Source organism: Cydia strobilella, chromosome 10, assembly GCF_947568885.1.
Source record: "Cydia strobilella chromosome 10, ilCydStro3.1, whole genome shotgun sequence".
Classification (NCBI taxonomy): Eukaryota; Metazoa; Arthropoda; class Insecta; order Lepidoptera; family Tortricidae; genus Cydia; species Cydia strobilella.
This window is the reverse complement of record NC_086050.1, coordinates 537,708-562,298: the sequence shown is the minus strand read 5'-3', so window position 1 is coordinate 562,298 and position 24,591 is coordinate 537,708. Positions and strand designations below refer to the sequence as shown.

Genomic DNA, 24,591 nt, shown 5'->3' with positions numbered 1-24,591 from the left:
GCTACAGTTTATAAACAAATGTAAACATATAAATGAAGAGGACGGCGCTGTCATGGAGAAAGCTGAAAGGTTACTTATAAAATATTCTCAAGCGCAGACGTTCTCCGAAGAAATCCTGAAACTGAAAAATGGGTTATACTTACCTAAAACAAGTAGATTACTTACCTTATCGCCGTACCTCGACGAACACGAAGTCCTACGCCTCGGGGGTCGCATCGACGCCGCCGCTGAAGTCGGACCTGAAACAAAACGACCTTCGATCTTGGACGGACGAGACTACATAGCAAGGCTGCTAGTGAAGCATCACCACGTTCTCGCAGCCCACGGGAACCAGGAGACTGTTGTTAACAACCTGAAACAAAGGCATTGGATATTAAGATTACGACCGACAGTTAAAAATGTTACAAAAAAATGTATGCTATGTAGAATAAGGAAATGTAAACAAGAAATCCCACGAATGGGAGACTTACCGCCTGCCCGCGTTGCTCATCATCAGCGCGCCTTTACCTACACTGGCGCTGACCTCTTCGGGCCTCTAGAAGTAACTGTTGGAAGAGGAAGACAAAAGAGGTACGGAGTTTTGTTTACATGTTTAACGGTGAGGGCAGTGCACATTGAAATGGTCAACTCACTTACCACCGACTCATTTATAATGGCTCTTAGACGAATGGGAGCACGACGCGGCTGGCCGCAGTACCTATACTCAGATAATGGTACCAATCTTCGAGGAGCTGATGCAGAACTACGAAAGTCAATCCAGGAGTTGGACCAGGAGTACCTTAAGCGTGAGTCATTGAACTATGGGACTAAATGGACATTTATCCCACCCGGAAGTCCACATTGGGGTGGAGCTTGGGAAAGGCAGATCAGAACTGTTAAAGAATGCCTGAAGGTCGTGCTGAAAGAGAGAGCCCCTCGAGAGGAGACTTTGTGTACATTTTTGGCAGAGGTCGAGAGCATAGTAAACAGCCGGCCACTAACGTACGTCTCCGTAGAACCTGGAAGCACAGAAACTTTAACGCCTAACCATTTTCTTCTTGGCTCTTCTTCCGTCTTACCCCACCTTGGCGCTTACAATGACTCTGAATATTTCTTGAAAAAGCAGTGGAGAATCGCCCAACGACTGGCCGACTTATACTGGAGAAGATGGGTGAAAGAAATCCTCCCGGACCTGCTACCACGTAAAAAATGGACACAAGAAGTGAGGCCCTTACGAGTGGGAGACCTCGTCTTGATTGTAGACCCAGATGGACCTCGCTGCGCCTGGCCAAAAGGTTTAGTAGAACAGCTGTTGCCAGGAAAAGATGGCCGAGTAAGAGCCGTTAGGATTAAAACCAAGAGTGGTGTACTTACCCGATCGGCTGCACGCGTAGCCCGCATACCCATAGATGGTGAGTGCTGCTAAGCAGCACTGGGGTGGAGGATGTTGCCGACGAGTACCGAGCGCCGCTCGGGGTGAGGGCGCGCGGGGCGGGGATGACCCCACCAACGAGATCCGATTGCGAGTCATACCGAACGGACGCTAATTTGCTAATTGTTTGTCTTTTTCTCTAATATTCCTTATATGTACTGTGTAGTGTTCTATATAGTTTAAATAAATAGTATAGTGCATTAGTTGACCATTTTTATTGGAAAAAACCACTAAAAACTACCACAGTATACTTAAATTATACTCCTATGGCATGAAGGGTAACGATATACAATTGAAAATATAATAACATTGGACATGTTTTCGTGATTTTTTCTATCGAGCCAACTTTAACCCTAGGTTTTGCTTAAGAGTGCAAATATAGTCTAGATTTCGTGTGGTTTTTGTCATGGCATTTGTTCTTGATTAATACGTGTAAAAATTCAATATAAAACCATAGAGTAACTTATACTAGAGCGGTACTGTCATAGTAAATTTTGTAACCCCAGTAAATTCACTGCCATCTGTCGACACACTTTAATACTAAAAATGAAGATTTATAAAAAATACGATAGAATGTATTTAAATATAGATAAATGATTTTTTTATTTGCATTAATTATTTTTATGATTTTGACCCATGTTCTTTTACTGATATGCGTTAAAATTGTTAAATAACAAACGAAACCGTCAGCGCCATCTATACGACTGTAGGCCAAAACTAGTAGCGCCCTCTGAACGAGAATCAAATTTTCTTGATTTTCGAGGCACGTTTTTTTTCTTAGACTGTATCCATCTATTACGGAATTATATCTATCTTTGATAAAACCTACAATTACTTAAATCTCCTTGTCTATGTTTTTCACCCTCAGTATGACCTACTTAAAGTTAAGCTTAAACAATTGTAGGGCAGTCGTCCGCGCGCACTCTTAACGAATGTGGCTAATTGGAAGAGCCGGCTTCATTACGGTTTGCGGGTTAAAACTGGAGCAGTGTGAGGGTTAAAACGCTATTCTTCTTTGTTTCGCGGGGAACCGGTGGAACGCCTACACAATCTTGGAGTGTGGAGGCGAAAAACCGGACAAATATAGGTTATAGTTTGAATCTTCTCAAATGATTATTCCGCATTGTTCCTTTTATGGGAGGGTGTGGCCATTGTGTCTCAGCGCGTGGCACGCGCTCTCCAACAATGGCCACGTGCTCACGTAAAAGGAACAATGGCTTTTGTTTAACAAATTAGGGTCTTTGGCGTAAAAATCATTTGAGAAGATTTAAACTATATTTACGACAATACAAAAATATAGCTTTTAACGTAGCCGCAAAATGCTCATGACCACTTACACATATAATTTTACAATTCCCTGTACAAATAGTTCATAGCAACTGAAAAAAACTAAAATTAATTTCATTTCCAGCTAGATGGCAGGCATGTATTAAATCTGCAGAATCGGGGAATCCCAATTTAATGGCCTTCAAACATTCAAAATGAACTATTATCTACTTATGAATACTTTGGACTATCTAGGCGAGATAACGTCTCCATAAAGCGGCTGGTCGTACAAGGAAAAGTGGGGTTCCCTCCACAGCAAATAACCTATGCGCTGGACTGACCAAATAAAATCCGCAGTAGGGAACCGGGTAGATTTAAGAAGTACCTGATATCGCCGATAAGCTACAAGAGAGTCGACTGAGATGGTTTGGACACGTGAAAAGAAGACCTCCTGATTACATCGGGAATGTTGCTATGGATCTAAACATTGCTGGGTCCACAGGAAGAGGAAGACCGAAGATGAGATGGGCAGATACCATAGCAAAAGACATGAGGGCCTGCGACGTTTCAGTAGACGACACTTCCGATCGTGCAAAGTGGAGAGAAAAGACAAGAAAAGCAGACCCCACAATCAGATGGGAATAATAATGCTAAGGAGAGAGAGAGAGAGAGAGTAGGGAACCGGGTATCTGACTGTGCCAGACAGTCTACCAACAGGGAGATACGGCGGGAGACCGTACGAATGGACAGTGGTCTAAAAGTAATAGGGTTCCGTCTAATTAGACATGTTTCGTGACTTTTTCTATTGAACCAACTTTCTTATAAGGCTTGAATGGAGTCTGCCTTTGCAAATAGTCAAAAATATGGTCATATGTACATAACAAACCTGCCCTGTAGCTATAGGGAGGCAAATGAAGACGACAGTGACAGTGACTCGCCAAATCGCCACACGCCGCGTGCCTCATTGCCGCATTTTAGCTTTGTGCATATGACATTGACGTTTGTCAATTCACTGCTGTTTTATATTGGAATTCTGACCGTTTAGCATGATAAGGGGTCATCCATTAATTACGTCACACGAATTTGACGATTTTTTGACCCCTCCCCCTCCTTGTCACACACATTTGGCAACCCCCTCCCCCCTGGTGTGACGACACATATTTGGCAATCTTGTCTTCAACGAAATCAGCAATTTAAATAAAGTATCATTGTTTTAATTTAAAATATATTCTTATTAAAAGCAATATTTATTTATTTTCTTTATTGGAGAAACAACAGAAGTAAGTACTTACAATAATAGCAAATAATAATAAGATACAGTTCAAAACATATGCACCTACCTCCTAAAACGCTCTCACTAAGAACTATACATAATATAGGTAAGGTACTTAATGCTACAGTAAACTTAACTAAACTTAACGCACACTAGAGAAACAATAAGTAGTTTTATGACATGAAATCGATTAGGAATAAAAAAAATCACGAATAAGATAATAAATAAATTGTATTGTAATAGTAAAACCCTATTATTGAACTGTACAGCGAATACAAAAAAATACAAACAATGTTTGGAAACAAGTGAAGTAGTGACGTCAGAAAGTTTGTGACTCCCCCCTCCCCCTTGTCACAACATGTCACATTTTCATGACCCCCTTCCTCCCCCTAAACGTGTGATGTAATTAATGGATGACCCCTAAAGGCGTTATTAGGAATTGAAATTTTAGTCTTTCATCTTTGCTTTTTATGTGATTATGTTTGATGAACAGTAAACCATTCTATATTGTATTGTATTTACCTACAACTTTGATTCCCTACACACATGTCATTATTATTACCCCCGCTTCCGACGAAAAACAATCAAGCAAAACCGATATCATTCGCAATAAGTACGTGACATAATCAATCAAACGGGACCTTAATTCATTATAACCGGCCTTGGGTTGCCCAGCACTGTAATCCGAGTCCAGTGGTTCCCAATCTTTCCTCAATGAAGACCATCTTTAGGGTTCCGTACCCAAAGGGTAAAAACTGGACCCTATTACTAAGACTCCTCTGTCCGTCTGTCCATCTGTCTGTCACCAGGCTGTATCTCATCAACCGTGATAGCTAGACAGTTGACATTTTCACAGATGATGTATTTCTGTTGGCGCTATAACAACAAATACTAAAAAGTACGGAACCCTCGGTGGGCGAGTCCGACTCCCACTTGTCCGGTTCTTTTAAGGGTTAATAACTCCTAGGTAGTGAAGTTATAAACCGACCTTCAGACATCAGACAATAGATGTCGCGACGAACGGAAAGTCTAATGCTGAACAATTTTCAGCTAATATTATAACTGGATTAGCCGGAACTCTATTTTCAACTCTTTCTGCTTGTAATATTAGTTGTAAATTGTTGAGCAATACACTTTTCGTTAGTCGCGAGACACGCGACATCTAGTGTCGAGTAACAGTATTGATAATTCCGCTACTTGACGTTAGATGTCGACTACGAAAATAATAGTCGTTTTGGTAACAAAACTGATCTATGCTTACTTATTTCTGGGGTCTCTTTGTTTGACATAATAATTGAAAGTCATAATGTAATGATTGTCATATTATCATTAGTCATAATTCTGAAACCGTTAACTTTTCAGGATTTTCCTCGGGTTATCCTATAGATAGGTTAGGTTAGGTTTGTTTTATGGCAATCCTGAAAAGTTACGCGTTTCTGAGAAAAACCAAATTATGACTAATGATAATATGACAATCATTACATTATGACTCAATAATTATGTCAAACAATAAAGACCCCTTATTTGTCTATGGTATCACACTTCACAGGCCAGTTTGAGAACCAGTGTCCCAGGCAATCAATTGTGCATTATGAGGGCTTAGCGTGATGAAGGAGCTGTCATACAGTGACAGTTCTGTCACTGCGGTCTTTATAGCACTTTCCTAAGTATGAAGTGTCCAGGAAATTTACTGTACAAATATATTAATCCGCTTTCTGGGCTTAATTTTCAAATCTTTATATGTATCTCATAATTCTCATAAAATACAGGATGGCCCAAAAATACGTTGACGAAGTTTTTTCTAATTATTTTATTAAGTACTTATAACTAGTACAAAATAAGTAAAAAAACCGGCCAAGTGCGAATCGGAATCGCGCACCGAGGATTCCGAACTTTTTGTTGTTATAGCGGCAACAGAAATCCATCATTTATTTTTATTGTATTTTTATTTTACATATCATCTGTGAAAATTTCAACTGTTTAGCTATCACGGTTCATGAGACACAGCCTGGTGACAGACAGACAGACGGACAGGGGAGTCTTAGTAATAGGGTCCCGTTTTTACCCTTTGGGTACGGAACCCTAAAACAAACAACAAAAAACAATGTAATGTAATGTTAACAATTTTTTTTTTGTACAATAAAGTGATTTACTAACTACTACTACTACTAAAACTACAGTCTTTTTGAATTGAAATGAAATGAAATGTATTTGAAAGCATACAAGCTACGTAAAGCATAACTCCTATTAAAAAGTTCGCTTGGAGAGATGTCGGTTGATTAAGCAACGTGCCGATACTGAAAAGTGGGATAATGTAGTTTTTACTGATGAAAAACTTTTTTGTATTGAACAGGCCCATAATCACCAAAATGACATAATGTACTCTTCTAGTCGCCTTGGAGAAGCCGCAGTCATTGTCATCGCCAAAAGCAGGATTCAGTTATGGTTTGCGGTGGTATTTGTGTGCAGCAGTGGTGCAAAGATAATTTTCTCGGATTCATAAGTTCAAAAGAGTGGCCACCCTACTCGCCTGATCTAACTCCAATGGATTATAGTTTGTGGCCAATCTTAGACAAGGGCCTGTGCTACTAAATACAAAAGTGTAAACGCTCTAAAAGCAACACTTACCAAAGATTGGGAAAAAATATACTTGGAGGAGCTGCGGCATAATATCGTTGAAAATTTTAACAAACGTTGGCGTTTCTGTATCAAAGCGAAAGGAGGCTTTTTGAAGATAGTTAATTTTTGTTGCATAAAAAAGACTAGTTTTAATATTTAACTTATTTTGTACTAGTTATGTAAGTACTTAATAAAATAATTAGAAAACACTTTGTCAACGTATTTTTGGGCCACCCTGTATGTACAGTCACCTGCAATAATATGTTACACAACGAAGGCTGCACGTTTTTTTTTAATGAAAATAAATAAATAAAATAGAGCTTCTGTCCGTTACTTTGCCAGATAGAACGATGATTGCCCTATACTTTGTCCTTTCCCGGGTCTGACAATCTCCATAGTGAATAAATATCATCTAGGTATGTTCAGCGATTTAGGCGTGAACAGAGAGACGGACAGACAGACAAAATTAGTTTCACATTTATAATATTTATATTATACAAACTAACCCGTCTTAACTGCTCTGGAGTGTAATATTCCAGACAAAAGGCTCCTGAACGATTATAAAGCCCCCCTCATTTACTCGTGACATGGCTGTCTCGGTGTGTGACAGCCCCTTTATCATGAGCGTTGAGACATTATTCTAGGATACATGGGTACTATGTACAGAAACATGTGACTGGTTATGGCGTTTGTTCCGAAATACAAAATATTGTTAAGTTTTATGGCTCCTCTACACGATGGCCCAGCGCTGGACCAGCGAGATGGCCATGCGATGGTTGAGCACACGCACTATGGAATGGGACGACACGTGTAGATGCGTACGCATCATCGCTTGCCCACTACCTTTGATGTGCGGACGAAAAACCGACACCGTGGCCATCCCATCGCCATCCCGCCGCGCCATAAGCCATCCGACACTAGGGTTTGCAATCCGGATCCGAAATGTATGAAATTATCCGGATCTGGATCCGAATCCGCGGATCTTCCCATACATTTCAGATCCGTCGTGCAAACCCTATCCGACACCACTACCCTCTCTACACGCTGGCCCATCTTAGTGGGCCAGTATGATGCCCCAATGATGCCCCATCGTGTAGAGGCGCGGTGCGGCGTGGCGCGGAGCGGGGTGAATGCAGGGTGAATCAATCCTTTGATACATATAGAAGTGTCCGACGTGGGCGATCTCGTTGCGAACGCGAACGCCTTGGGCCCGCCGCACCGCGCCGCGCCGCTTCGCTTCGCTTTCGCAAATGTTCGCCTACGTAAGACGCAGAGCAAGGCTGGTTTTAGTGTCACGCGGACCGTCCGTGCGGATTGCTCCGCACCGGACCAATATGTATTAAGCTCAGCGCGCGGACAGCTTTCTCATACAATTTGGCGGTGCGGAGCGATCCGCACGGACGGTCCGCGTGACACTAAAACCAGCCTAAGAGCGCCTATTAGGTACTCTTTTCATGTCTACGTGGAACATGACTCTTTACGAGCAAGTGCGATGGAAAACTAGTTTCCTGATTAGCAGGTCCTGTTTTCACAATAATTACCAAACTGTTGAAACTGTATTGTATTTCATTATTAACACCCCCAAAACATCACAAAGTACCTATAGTTTAATTATAACCCCTAATATATACTGTTATTAACTATTATTAACTAAATCATGATTGCTAACACATTATTAATTATTTAGCATCAAGTCGGTAAATCGGATGCCTATATTCCATAAAGTCTTAGGTATAAACGTGAGGTTATTCAAAATTGAACTCATCGTTAATAAAACAAAATTCATTTTTAATTGCACCGATGATTATCTTGTTATTCTATAAGGACTTAATTCCAATCACGAAGCTACTTGAAAATTGAAGTCTAAAGCAAGACAATAAGATTCAAATTTAATTGCACCGTTGATTGCCTATACAAATTACGTAATGCAACATCTTGATTTGATAAGTTTGTATCGATGTTATACATTGCGGCTTGCTATAAAAATAGTGTTGGTAGGAACTGGAGTTTTTTGTTTAAGTTTAAAGAACTACTCGTTTTGACGAGACTGCGCTAAAAAAAATTGTAATTTAAATTGTATTCTTTTCTTATTTACTCGTAATGCATGATAATTGTAAGACGTAATGTTTTGAAAAGATGTGTCCCGCCGAGTTTGTTGCCGGTCCCATATTGAGATACCCTCCTCCAATTCAGGGGGGATTTCAGTCGGCGTAGCTTTATTTGACGTTCATACGCATTGTAATATGCCTACTTGAATAATAAATTATCTTTATGGTAAAAATTTAATTCAAAATATCTTGAAATTTTACTTTTGAAATCATAGACTAACGTCAAAAATGTAAGACTTACGTCAACATGCAGTCACAGGGCGGAAACGCTATACATCAAAAATCACTCGCGTTCGCATGAACGGCACGTTCGTACACGCGTCATGCGTCATAGCATACAGTAACTTATACTAGAGCGGTACTGTCATAGTAAATTCTGTAACCCCAGTAAATTCACTGCCATCTGTCGACACACTTTAAAACTAAAAATGAAGATTTATAAAAATACGATAAAATGTATTTAAATATGGATAAATGATTTTTTTATTTGCATTAATTATTTTTATGATTTTGACCCATGTTCTTTCACTGATATGCGTTAAAATTGTTATATAACAAACGAAACTGTCAACGCCATCTATACGACAGTAGGCCAAAGCTAGTAGCGCCCTCTGAACGAGAGTCAAATTTTCTTAATTTTCGAGGCACGTTTTTTCCTTAGACTGTAGCCATCTATTACGGAGTTATATCTTTGGTCATAGTGTGAGTAATTTGCTTAAAAATAGTACTGAGAGCACGCCAGAAGTCCGTCAGATTTCTGTCGCGGGGCGAGGTAATTCTAGTCGGGGCGGGGCGGTGCGTGGCCGTTCTGTATGATAATACTATTACTTATTTTGTGATGCAGTTTCCTCCATACCTAATTTTGGTTAGCAACAAGGCAGCAATGTACTAAACTATGAAATGTAATCAACCGTAATGTATGCAAGATGCAGTGATTGAATCGTTGTGTATTTAATTAAACTATGGAAATGATATTCGCACTAACTAGTAGGCGGGCTACATGTAATAAACAGACGGCTGCTTGTATCGTTTATTGGTTCCGGAATACCATAATTTATAATTTCTTTACATATATATATATATATTACAATGTATCAATAGGTGAATGATATTTGTGCTGGACCGACACACTAAAAAAATGTATTTCACATAGAAAAATGTACAAATGGCGGACATAATGCCAAAAGGCATTTTCCACCAGTCAACTATTGGGTCAAATAGACATGTTGAATGCAGGAGAGTTTTATATTCATTACAATACAAGGAGAAAAAAATAATAGTGGAAAAAATTAAGTAAATTTTGCATTTATAGTAGTAGCAGTGTCAAATTGTACTGGTAACCATGGTGACTCCAGGTTTAACCGGTTAACCCCGGGTTAGTGAATGGTGCAAGTGGCCCTAAGTAGTTTAAAATATTTGAGAAAATAAAATCAAAATGTTACATAGATATAGGCGCGTCAAAACATAAGTTTATTCTAATTTAAAGTTTATTTCAAGCCTTTTACATAAAATCAAAACATTATTAACAAAAAAAACCGGACAAGTGCGAGTCGGACTCGCGCACCGAGGGTTCCGTACTTTTTAGTATTTGTTGTTATAGCGGCAACAGAAATGCATCATCTGTGAAAATTTCAACTGTCTAGCTATCGCGGTTCATGAGATACAGCCAGGTGACAGACAGACGGACGGACAGACGGACAGCGGAGTCTTAGTAATAGGGTCCCGTTTTTACCCTTTGGGTACTAAACCCTAGAAAAAAAGATCCTGATTGAACTTTAGCGATTAATGTCAATTTTTTAAGGATAGGTACACCATAATTAAATATTATTTATGTGCCTACATAATAAGACAATGTTGTGAAATGATTGCAAAGTAGCAACGGAACCGGTAGCACGCCATATTCCAGCCTAATGAAGCGAGAACCTATTACTAGGGTTGCCATATATTATACAAAAACAATATAGTACGAAAAATACTATATTTTCATCACTCAAGAATGGGGTATACAAATGTCACCGATATGGCATTGTATGCGACTTGGATTTTTAATTCGCCTCAAATCAGTGCCTTTTTTTTTTATTTGCCAGTAAATACTATATTTTTTCTATATTTTGACAAAAATACTATATGTGTATAGAAAAAAGGTGGCAACCCTACCTATTACACCGATACTGTAATGTCTGTAATAGCAGTTTATGTGACTGAAACGAGTTCTCATAAAAAACCCATTGAATTAATTATTATACAAACAAATTAGACCAGTAGAAGTAATGCACTACAAAACTTGCCCTTTTCCTTTGCATAACAATTTGATTCTAAAATCCTGCGGTTTTTACAAGCTTTTATTTAACTTGCAATGTACCTACTACCTATGTATGTACGGGTCAAATCTTGCAAGTTAAATTTCACCCACTTCCCGGTTTCCGATGAAGATCAAAATTTGCATACATATGTAAGTCGGGTGACAATGTAATATTACAATACCATCGAGCTGATCTGATGATGGAGACAGGAGGTGGCCATAGGAACTCTGTGATAAAACAACGAAACCTAATTGTGTTTGAGGTTTGTAGAATTGTCTCGGTGAGTATTATATTAATTGCCTGTGAAAAAAAAAAGTAGATTCACCGATAAAAGCTTGTACCAAAAATGAAATTTTTGCCAAAAACTTATTTCTCAAGAAACTTGTATAAATGAGATAAAGATAAAAGACATTTATTAGTGACGATCACAACACAAGTACGAAGTATGAGGTGTATTTTCAAAAGGGTTTATTTTTGTATGAGAAGAGAAATTTAATAAGCCCTTTTAAAAATACTTCAAATATTGCCTGCTGTTAGCGAGCCGCAAATGTGAAGGAGAGCATTCTCCTTCACATCACATTTCACCTTACAGGTGCTTACATTGTGCTTATTTAAATATAATTATATTGTGACCATCAAGACGGACTTTCTTTCCTCGCTAATTACTGAACCATTCTAGTCCACCTCTACCGCTGAACAATGGCAACATCAAATCAATATTAAACAAAGTTTAGATGTGAAAAATTCGAATGCACCAGATACTCTAATCATTATTTTAATTTATTGCATGACCATGGATACAAGTCCTTCAGCCGTGCCAGATACTGACATTGGCGGGTTGCCAACGAATAAGGTAAAGGATACGACCAACTTATGAGTGCGGTCGCCGAAATGCAGAGGCGGTAATTTCGCATAACTTATGGCGTGTTTACAATGAAGATTATTATCTTGGCTGAATATTACATTAAAAAACTCAACACTAATAAATAACAAAAGAAAAGGATCTAAATCCAAACGTTTTTACGGTTTCAGAGTATGTAATCTTTGGAAGTACGCTCCGTACGCTTCGACTGTGGAAAGCTCTCTGCTAGTTCAATTCAAGGTATTATCTACATATTGCAGTACTTCAACTAAACGTACAAAAGAGCTGCAAACTTGCATGGACACATTAGCAATTAATTAATTGCATAGTGCTATAAAAATGTTAATACTGTTATACAAATGTCGATATTTAAGCGTTCATCGTTTTCCAAATATGCACCTCCCTGAAAGTAATCCTGGCGGCGCCCATGAATTAATTCATAAAATGGTTATGAAAATTTGCGCCTGGGTATACCTATAAATTCTTAATCGCTTCCTATTATGCTGTATGCTCGTTAACCACCAACGTTTAAAAAAAAACTGCGCAATCGATGCAAATACTTCCTGAGACCATGAGAACTCAACCGAAGCACTTCATAAACCGCAAACCTAACTTTGCCGTACTACAAAATTACATATGCCGGTGGCGAAAACTGGAAGCGATGACATCACGAACGGGGTTAGTAGAGCGTAGCGACCGCGGCGCCTAGTGCGACTGCAAGCGTAAGTTTGTTGCGTCACCGAAGGTTGCACACGTGGTTTTGTTTACTTTTGCTGTCGAAAGGATGTGTTTTATATGTCAGCACTTTTTGGGCACTGTGGATTAAAAATGGATGTATGAGTACCTAGCTATCCCATGATTTTTATTTTTATTCCGTTACCATTTTTAAGACGGTAACAGAAAATTCAGCCTCCCAGGCTCCCATAGAAAATGGACCAGCCAAAATGTACACAGAACACATGCATGCAGATGTGCATGTGGAACAGCCAAATTTTTTTACGATTAGACCTTGATTTGACACATTACCACATCCTAAAATACTGTATTACGTGTTATGGTGATAAACCGCTCCGCCAATCAGAGTTGAAGGGCATGTTAAACAATCGAGGCTAATGACGTCATAAGGGCCTCATTATAACACCGTACACTGCCCTTTTGTTGTTGGGTTCATGAATACGGACATGTATCTGATTCAATCATTAACCTCAATTGTTTTACAAGCCCTTTGAATGAAGTCTTATTGTACATGAAGTGTGGTAAGTATGCATACTTACCACACTTGCGGTGTTGCAATACCGCGTCCGCATACATTATTTGATACCTAAGGCTGCGTTTCCACCAAAGATGTGCGAGGATGCGTATAGTATGCATCTTCTCAAATTATTTTTTCGCCAGACCTTAATTTGTTAAACAAAAGCCTTTGTTCCTTTTATGCGTGCGCGTGCCCATTGTTGGTGAGCGCGTGACCATTGTGTATCAGCGAGTGGCATGCGTTCACCAACAATGAGCACGCGCACACACAAAAGGAACAAAGGCTTTTGTTTAACAGATTAGAAAGAAAGAAAGAAAAGACAGTTATTGTCGAAACCTACAGACAGCGCCACTTCAGTTACAAGAAAAGAACTTACTCACTAAACACTTAAAGCTAGGTACATGTTAGTTATTAAAGTAAATGTTACACAAAAATAGACAGGTCCACAAGCAGAGTGAAATAGAAAAGTTTGGGTCTTTGGCGAAAAAATCATTTGAGAAAATGCAGACTATAGCGAAATAGGATCATTTCATTTACCTATAACTTCGCTTAGCGCAGCTCGTGGACAATTTGGTTCATTAAAAACACATCCCAAGAAAAACCTAGTATTCAAATATGATAGGGCAAAAAGCAAAACAGTTTGACAATAGTTAATTACGATACAAGTGCGGAAAGTAGGAGATTCGCAACGAGTGGTGAATGGTGATAAATTAAAACACAACCATGAAAAACAAGACTGATGTATCGTGTAATCACGCGTGTATTTATTATAAGGGAGCGGCGCATTGTTTGAATCCAATCCGCGTAATGAAGCCGGAAGCGGCGCCATATTGTTTCCAACATGGCTGACAACACTCACTTTAATGGTACAATACAATACATTTATGAAGGAAAACGGATGTAATTTTAAGCACAAAGTATGAATTTAAAAGTGCTTGTTACTAGGCCTATTTGAATAAAGAATATTTTGACTGACTTTGACTTTGATAAATTATTATTGTGTCGCTCGAAGGAAACGTTTGTGTTCGGTGATTTTGGGCGCTCAGTTTTTTCTTTTCTCTTCCTTAGCGATAAGGTTTCTAAAATCCTTTTTAATATAATTTACAATTCAAATGTTGTATGTTAATATGTAGTATGCTATGTGTTACTTTTCCTACGGCTCAGAACAGTTGGAAGGCCAGTGCTCCTCCATCTTACCTAAATTTTTCTTACTTACCAGTAGTAGAAATAACAAGCTTTTAAATTACCAAGGAATGTACTTTATCAAGTTATCATGCTTTGAATACAAAATATTTCAATACAAATACCTTTCCAGTTGGTTAGATTTGTATAATTTAAGCTATATTCTAAATATACCTAAATATATGTAAGGTTGTATAATAAGCTCGGCAGTGAATACTGGATATGCGTATTGTCAGTCTGATGAATCCGGAAGCAGCCATATTGTCCATTGTTACAGCTTTTCAAATTGCGAACACGGCAGTTATAAAGTTATAATATACCGGTAGATAATAAAATTGGGGAGGTTGGTTAACTTTACTGTTTTGTATTTAGATGTTTAGAAATAAAACGACCGTTGATTAGGATGGTTGTGTTGTTTTGAAAATACAATATATCCCGTAATCAAGAGTACCGCAAAGTATATGAAATATGAAAATAAAATAAAAACTAGTATATACATTGGAGTCGAACGATATTGAATTTAGTCATAAATGTACAAATGGAATAGTGAATTGTTTCAATAAGATTTCTTAAACTTTTTGAAGTTTTAATTGTCTTAGAATTAAGTGACTTTATTTATACACACATAGCTATAACGATGGTATGGAATAATGAACATTCCGATATAAGTATTTTTTTTATAAACGGACAACTGTCATTTTGACATTTGTGTTTTTAGAAAGGTTTTTTAGAAAGGTTTAAGATAAGATAAGATACATTTATTGATAAAATTGTACAAATTTTACACGTCAATTCAACCATACTCAACCAACCATACTATAATATGCAATATCAACCATATAATTATAATAAATTTATACTACATTACAATATACAATTTGTGTTCGTAGTTATATTTATACGACACGACGAATTTATCAAAAACATCATAGAAGGGAAAGTTGAAGCAAAGAGGAAGGAGGGAAGACCAAGGAGAGCGTACATGCATCAAATAAAGGAAAAACTCAACGTCGTGAGGCTGTCAAAGAGAAGGCAGAAGACCGCGAAACATGGAAATTGCTCCACCGACAAGAGACTTACTCTTAAGTATATGATGATGAGTTCTATTGATAAAGTTCATTTACAATTATTATATTTATTTATTAAACATTCTCAGTTTTTTGTCTAATGTTTGATAGTTTTATCAATAAGGGTTTTTTTTTTAATACCAAGCAGTCACCGTAGCGTATGGACGCCTGCAACACCAGAGATACTACGTGGGTTAAGTCTTTATCTCTTAATATTTTTTTTTTAATTTATTTAGGCAACAAACAGTCATATACAAAAATGATGTAATAATAAGCAATGTGCTTAATAGACCTTGAGTGCCCTACCTTAATTCAATAATTTCTAATCTAAAGTAGCTAGTGTAGGAGCAGTAAGCGGAAAACAAAGTTATCATTAATTTTCCATTTTCCAAATTCTAAATTATGCTTGTTATATTTTTAATCGTGCTCGTGGAATATTACTGGATGTTATTGTTAAATTCAACTTACTACTTATTCAAAATACTTAATAATTGTACTTTTTTTTCGGAGCAAAGGAATTTTGTATTAACTATAAGTGGAAACTCTTTTGGCCTATGTTCTAACTATATCTTTTACCCTATTGTATTATTATTTATGTGCTGTATGTTTCCCAAATAAATAAATTAAAAATTAAAAAACAAACTTATCAGTAACTTGAAGTGTATCTATATTCATTCATCCGTGTATGTATGCACGGGCAGGTTGCTTTATCAATTTAGCAGGAGAAAGTATTTAAACTTAGGTCCGAATTTGATTGTTGATTCGATTGTGATTTGTTCTTAAATAGATTACTTAAAGATTTAGGTTAATTCCCCTAAAAGTTTTACTTAGCAAAACCGTTGTTTGTTTTATCATCCTTAAAATATGTTCGCAGATCGTTAACGTCGCTTAGCTAAGTTACCTACTCAATAATTATAGACAACCACCCAGTGAAGACCACCACCACCACCACCAGTGAAGACGTGTCGTGTCTCCGTGAAGACGGTCCTCGTAAATTGGACCGAAACATGTCGAGCTATTCGACTTAATAACACGTGAGTGACCCGGTTTAAAATAATCTAATACGTTTGAGTCTCACGGGAGTTTTATAATTATAGACAAACTTAGGCATCACACGATAGCTTAGTGTAGGGTTTAGATAGGCTTTACTCGATTATCCATACCATTAGTTATTCACGTGGGCCTCCGGCGATTTCCTGCCCTAACGCGCCCTTTACATTATTCATTGGCAGGTAGTTTCTATAACTCTTTGATAAACATTTTAGATACCGAAAATTCTATCTAAATTTGTGGCTTTGACACGGATTAGTAATATTTAGGTGTACCGCCACTACCTTACAGAAAACCGAAGCCAAAAAACACCAGCTCGTACTCATACTTATAGTGTTGTATTAAACATATTAACAACGGGTCACTCAAGTATTTTAAGTCGAAAAACGCTCGACATGTTTCACTCCGTACCGAGGAGCTCATCAGGAGCTTGCGTTGACGGTGACGGACCGGCGCAGACTGCGGGCCGCAGCCCTCCACACATCTCATGACACATGACATGTCGAGCGTTTTTCGACTTAAAATACGTGAGTGACCCGTTATTAATATGTTTAATATGTCTGTCTCACGGAAGTTTTGTTATAGTGTTGTGTTTCTGCCGGTGAGTAAGGTTGCCAGAGCTCAACAAGGGTGCGAAGTGTTTAGGATCGGCAACGCGCATGATACGCCTCTGGAGTTGCAGATGTCCATAGGCTACGGTGACTGCTTACCATCAGGCGGGCCGTATGCTTGTTTGCCACCGACGTACTATTAAAAAAAGCTAGACTACTGACCATCCGTGGATCTTAAGTCCCCTTAATAAGGTTAAAAACCACAGTAAATTCACTGCCATCTATCGACACACGATTAAAACTAAAAATGAAGATGTATAAAAATGCCATGTAAATTAAATGTACTTATATATTGACAAATGATTTTTTTTATTTGCATTAATTATTTTTATATGATTTTGACCCGGGTCTCTATTATTTGACATAATTATTGAAAGTCATAATGTAATGATTGTCATATTATCATTACGAGTAGTCATAATTTGGTTTTTCTCAGAAACGCGTAACTTTTCAGGATTGCCATAAAACAAACCTAACCTAACCTATCTATAGGATAACCCGAGGAAAATCCTGAAAAGTTAACGGTTTCAGAATTATGACTTTCAATAATTATGTGAAACAAAGGGACCCCTTTGACCCATGTTCTTTCACTGATATGCGTTAAAATTGTTAAATAACAAACGAAACCGTTAACGCCATCTATCTGAGAGTAGGTCAAAGGTAATGGCGCCATCTGATAGAGAATCAAATTTTCTTGATTTTCGAGGCACGTTTTTTCCTTAAACTGTATCCATCTATTACGTTATATCTATCGTTAGCTCGAGCATTTCAACAGGCAATGCAGCAAGCCGAGCCGCTTGTGGCGGGCGCTGTGGCGCTACCTATACACCTACACCTACTCCACTCAAAACCAAATACCTTGACCGTACCCACATATATTCCTGATGCCTATGTAGCACGGCTCCCTTCGTAGACACGCGTGCACAGTTGTAACTTGTAACTTATACAATTATAATGTTTATGTTTACCGAAACTAGTCAACTCACGAACGATATTGTAGTTTAAGTCTGGTCACGTCCGCATAGGGCAGACGACAGGAATTACAGAAAAACGATTTGTTTGTTTACAGAATATTATCACGTAACTTTACTGAGGTAACGTTAAAGTTTGGTGGCGAAGGTTGTGACCGAAGGGCCATTTATTTGTTGTATTTTTTCTGTGAAAGGAATCTCTTAGCAAAAGTTTAGTATGTTTCGATTCGATTTAATTATTTCCATTGTTCCACCCAGGGGTCGGAAACCGGCATTTGCTCCATACAAAAATACCGGTATTATTACGTTCTTTTTCGTTCTTTTGTTTATAATTTCATTTTTAATGGGACGTTTTAATAATGCAAAATTGTTTCCTAAATACATGATTCAGTCCTACGTAATGAGCATAAAAAAAATCAAAATATTGGGCTATTTCGGGGTTTTAAAAAAATACCGGTTCCGAGCCCTGGTTCCACCAATATATTTCCAGTACGTCACTTGGTTTTTGAAACTATCCTTTTTGCATAGTTTGGTCATAAAGTACAGATCTGACGAGATTATGATTGTACGTCGATGCAGCTGCTGCGATTTATGACATAATAATATTCAGACGACAATTTAATAACTTTTGTTCTGTCTTCACAAAAGCTTTTTCATAAGGCTAAGCATTTTATTTGCTTTAGGTTTGTCTCGATATTAGTGCTTTCTCGATAGCATTTAGCATGTTCTAGCTCCGATTTTAGTTTACTACTAGTTTTTGCCCACCATTTCGTCTGCGTGGAATGATGATGACGATTGATAAAAACTATCGTATGTTCTTCCCCGATTTCCTCGGCCCCCAACTATCTCCATACCAAATTTCTAAATCGATTCATCGGTTTAAGCAACAGAGTTACAATCCCATTTACATATAATATTAGTAGGGATTGTAATGTTACAGTTATAATTGTGAAAGTTTGGATGTTAGTTGTGCCTTGATGCAAAAGCGGAGACTGAATTTTGAATAATTTCATGATTACTCACTGAAATACCAAAAACAAGGAATAATGACATTTCAAATAACTAAATTATTACTAAATTAACGCCATACTTCCTCGCATGCATGCTAAGCCTAATGTTAAGCCGTTCAAAACTCGCTGTACTTTCCGTGCAGAGAATTAAGAACATGCTTCAAACATAGCGACAATAGAGCCGAGGAACAATTACGAGTCTAGACCCGACGTAGGTACCTGAGAGTCGACGGAACCATTCGCTAACAATATGACGGGGAATTTAAATCCGTTGGATGTTTGAATTGAGAAATTAACTCAGTGCCGTAACATGTTAAGTCGCTTTACTTTTTAGCGCTTATTATCATAATGCTGTCTGTAGTATTTATGCTTGGACTTGTAAATTGTGATAAGCCTCGGGTTCCCAAAGGACACCGTGCCCAAATAGGGCTTACGAATTTAGCGCTTGTGAACTTCAGACCAGTCCCAAGCTTAACACTGCATCGACCGTCCAGTGGCGCCCTCATTGAGGGAATTGTGTTTTCTGATAAACCAATTAATTAATGTACCTATATAAATCAGTATATTACTATTGTTGTCCTACTGATTGCCCAAATTTTGGTCATTGTCACATAGTTTTATTTTGCTAATTTTTCGCTTTATCAACTAAACGGCAAATGGTGGCCATATTCCTCCTTCAAAACAACGTCAGAAATACGTTTTTCCTAAAAACGTTTAAGTCACTTACTTGCAATAATACAGTCTCCCCTCTCTCCCAGTATGCACGCTCCATCCCTCCTTCAGCTCCGCTTGTATCCTCTCCAGCGCCGCTTCATCTTCAACCGCCGTCCTCTTAAGCTTCGGACTCCCAAACTTAGGACTGGCGCCCAACGTGGGGCTCCCAAACTTGGCACCCAACGTGGGACTCGCGAATTTCGGGCTGGCCTTAGGGCTGGCATCGCTTAGGGGGGAGCGGGGGAGGCTTGGGCGGGGTGAGGGGTGGGGGGAGCTGGTGCCGCTGGGTCCAGGCGACGGGGAGGCCTGTTGCAGCAGCATTGTTCACGTCATCGCGCCATTGTGGGGGCTGGAAAGAGAGAAAAGATAGGTTATTTTTGTATCAATAATTTTAAGTACTTCCGCTTGGCGCGAATATGACCAATGAATCATATGGTGAAAAAAATATAAATAGTACTTAGGCGCGTAACATCGATACACATTAAATATTTCGAAACTAAAACTGACAAATTCGGCAGTCAGATTTAGACATGTATTTATTTTTTGTTTGATGCTGTGAGCACTGCAAGTCTGCGCATTGTGTGCAGTAATTTCTTAATGTGTAAATGTGGACACATTAAGAAATAGCAGCTAGAGATATTTGGGATCAAATTGCGTTTTTACTTTATGCACCAACATGTTGGGCTCAAACCATCATAAATCGTAACGTAGATTTTAGTCAGATTTAATAACATTTCAGTATTTTTATAACGATCCGTCAAAAACGATACCAAAGATAGATATAACTCTGTAATAGATAGATACAGTCTAAGGAAAAAACGTGCCGAGAAAATCACGAAAATTTGATTCTCGATCAGATGGCGCCTCTACCTTTGGTCTACTCTCGTATAGAGGGCGTTGATGGTTTCATTTGTTATTTAACAATTTTAACGCATATCAGTGAAAGAAAATCAAAATCATCAGTCAAAATCATAAAAATAATTAATGCAAATAAAAAAAATCATTTATCCATATTTTAATACATTTTATCGTATTTTTATAAATCTTAATTTTTAGTTTAAAGTGTTTCGATAGATGGCAGTGAATTTACTGTGGTTACAAAATTTACTATGACAGTACCGCTCTATCCTATTATATCCTCTTTGACGATACCAAATGTATTTTCGAACATATTTTCACATACGCTCGCCTAAAAATATTTCCATCAAACAACCGTCAAACTGCATACGTATCGAATTCCAACAGAGAACGCAACGAGTTCCCTTTGAAATGGCAACACCGATTAAAGCTGGCAGCAAAAAGTCCGGCCGACGCCAAATTGCCGCAAAAAAATAGCGTAATCGCTGGATCCCAGTACTTACTTTCAAAACATCATATTTATTTGCAACTAGCGTTCAAATTTCAACTGTAAGCTTAAAGCTTAAAGGTTGATTTTCGCTTGTAGTGGTTTAGAAAAGGAGCTGTTTGGGAAGTTGGCGTTTGAAATATGAATGAGAATGGCGGTTTTTCCATAGAGTTTTGTTTATTTAGCCCGCTTTTTCTTTAAAATGCGGATTAGGACGTCTTGTGATACGATTGTGCAATCTGAAAATGGAACGCTTACGGAAGACGGATGGGGAAAGGATTATGGAGAAAAAGTTTTGTTTGGGTTTATTTTGACGATATCCTTGTAAATTGTAATAACGATGGCTTAACTGAGAGTATGGGTCTTATAAAAAAAAATGATCTATAGAATTCTACGAAGCGTTAAGTTATTTTTGTTTAAGTGTGTACATTTAAGTCAACCGGTCTTTGTCTGACTGGTGTGATCTGGCTACTGGCGTGCCTCAAGGAGGAATCTTGGCTCCACTTCTTTGTTCTACCTTTATCCATTTTATTACACCTGACCTTCGCTCTTCCTACCATCTGTATGCTGACGACTTGCAAGTCTTGCAACTACGATCAGTGCTCCGTGACTGACCGTAACTTGCATATGTAAACTTAACCTGGACCTTTTACATATCCAGCGGTGGTCTGAGAGGTTTGGACTCTTTGTAAATCCGTCAAAGTGCCAGGCTATCGTTATAGGTAGTTCCAAACAGCTTGTAAAACTAGACTTGGACGCGTGTCTAAAGCACTCAAAGCTCTGGGGGCAAAGGGGTAAGCAAAAAGCTTTGGAAACTTAGCAAACGACAACTCCAAATAATATTACATAAAATGTAAAGTTATTCTAACATAAATAAATGTATGCTTTCTTTTTCTTCTTTTCTACTAACAAGAGAATAAGTCACAAATGTAAACATTTAATTAAGTAAGAGTTGAGCGCAGCGCGCCAACAAACTGGTTACTCTAGTTTGGCGCATTTATAGTATAACTGTGTAATTGTTTTATATGAATAAATGAATTAATAATAATAATAATTTAACGGGGGTGTTTACTGGCCATTACGGGGTCAAGGGAATCCTGGCCAAGATGGGGCACGCTGACAACACCGATTGTCGTATGTGTGGCGAAGAGGAAGAGACAGTAGAACCCTTATGCGTGAATGTCACGCCCTCGCCAGACAAAGAATGAAGGACTTTGGAACCGGCTATCTGGAACCAAAGGAATTCAAAACACTACCCATGAGCTCCATCATCCGGCATATGGAGATGATGGGAAAAGCTCTTGAGTAGCGGACGGATCTTTCCTAGGGGTAACTGCACAAAAGATCCCTATGGGTCGAAGTGTATCCGCAAGGGCCCCCGAAAACCATAAGACTTGGACGCACAATACAATACAATACAAATCCTCTTTATTGCACAACCTCATAAAAAATGTACATGGAAACACAAATAATACATGAAGACAGAGGTAAACAACAGGCGGCCTTATCGCTAAAGAGCGATCTCTTCCAGACAACCTTTATGTAGTGGAGAAATGACACATAAATTAACCAATTAGGGGGTGCAAAAAACTAAGTTAAAACAAAATAGCACTTGCACCTGTAAGCTTTAACGGCTCCCAAAAAAGAACACCCAAGGACTTGGGTGTTCTTTTTGACAATACCTTGAGTTGGAGAGCACAGGTTACTGAAATCAGCCGTAAGGTCTACGTAACTTACTTTCTATACATCTCGCTCGCATTAAGTACGAGCGAGATGCATAGAAAGTAAGTTACGCAGACGTTAGCGAATATGTCAGTGTCATGTCAGTGTCAAGCTCGTGGTAAGGATTCTGACGGACACATCTGTACGTATATCCCTAGCAAATCCACTGAAAAGGTGAGAGGAAAATTGAAAAACGGTGTAAATCGGAGTGGGTTTTGCGAATGTAAAACCTACAACGTTTATGAATGAGAACTCGGATTTTGTCGCTCATTTATTATATAATTCTGTTAAGGCGGCTTTTCTGCCACAGCCGGCAAGTTTCTTTACACTGGATTTTAATGATAGCTATGGACTAATTTAGATGTGAACTGAAATAAATCTAAAATCCCCAGGACAGAGCTTTGGTCACTTTGGTGTTTACTTAATAACATCTATTTCAGTTTATAATTTATGTATAGTTGGTGATACGCCTAATTCGGTGATACAAGTTTTGAAGCATGACATCGAGGAAAGCTAGTGAATTGGGGCCTTTTAAATTGACCTCACGGCAAAGCCGCCGAAGCCGTGAAGCCGTGAGGTCCCATTTAAAAGACTAATTCACTAGCTTTCCTGGGTGTCATGCTTCAAAACTTGTATCACCTAATTAGGCGTATCACCAAATAATGCGACTTTACCCTATTTAAAACGACAAAAATCTAAATGAAATAAAATTATTTGATCTGAATGGCAGTTTCTAAATCTTCTCATCTTAGCAATAAACATACTTACCTTTCTAATCTGTCAACAGCAAGCCTTAGTAAAATAAGTTAAAATTAATTTGTACTGTACAAATAATTTAACATTTAATATTGTCTTCGGTTACCGCGATAGTTACTCATGAAATAAAACTATGAAAACGGATTATATCGCGTATATTGAATTTATAATACATCCCGACGTTTCGAACCCTTTACAGCGTTCGTGGTCAACGGGTGACACCCGTCACCCCGTCATCCCGTCACCCGTTGACCACGAACGCTGTAAAGGGTTCGAAACGTCGGGATGTATTATAAATTCAATATACGCGATATAATCCGTTTTCATATTTTTATTTCATGAATTTAACATTTACTTTTGTGAGACAATATCAATAAACTAACCTTGAAAACAATTAACAATCACCAATGATAATTATCCCTTAAATCTGTTATCTAAACATTTACAAAGGGACGTAACCAACACTAATATTCCTTCATCTTCCACCCTTTTATACCCAACGTATTATCTACAACACCAATATTCAATACATTACTGTAAGAAAATTTGCACTTTATCCCATTGGGATAGAGTTGTAAATTGCATGGAGATGTGTTAACCCTTCTACTGCCTGAAGTGTGACGTGCTAACAATATATTAAGCGGCAGAATTACCCAGAAACCTATTACGGGCAGCGTGACATAAATAATTCACTGAAATGCAGCTAAAATAATGTAAACAGTATATTAACATTTAATTTGTTTATCTACGTTACCAATCGTTTATGCCGAAATATGACATCGTCTTATATAGGTTCTGAGTAATACTACTGTTATCTAGTTTGCGTTGGGAATAGCGACATCTTTGAAGTAAATTGGACATCAAACTAAACAGTTGATACTTTGTTTAAAGTTGAGGACAGGCGAATGAATGCAATGCTAACAATTCATTATTAATAAATGAATAGATATGTTATTGCATTTAAAATCGGAATAACGAACTTCAAACTTAATTGAAGATATAAATAAATAGTCGTCATCATTTTCCGAATTTTCGTACTTTTCTAGCATAAGAAGTGAAATTATAGGCT

At 38.1% G+C, this 24,591-nt stretch overlaps 1 protein-coding gene across 1 annotated transcript in view; it reads right to left on the bottom strand.

Moving 5' to 3' along the window:
* Positions 1–24,591, bottom strand: part of LOC134744835 (uncharacterized) — a 332,603-nt gene that overhangs the window by 193,598 nt on the left and 114,414 nt on the right. The window contains exon 2 of the mRNA XM_063678753.1: positions 19,713–20,048. Coding sequence (XP_063534823.1) covers positions 19,713–20,020 — 308 coding nt within the window. The 5' untranslated portion in view covers positions 20,021–20,048. The remainder of the gene's footprint in view (positions 1–19,712; positions 20,049–24,591) is intronic.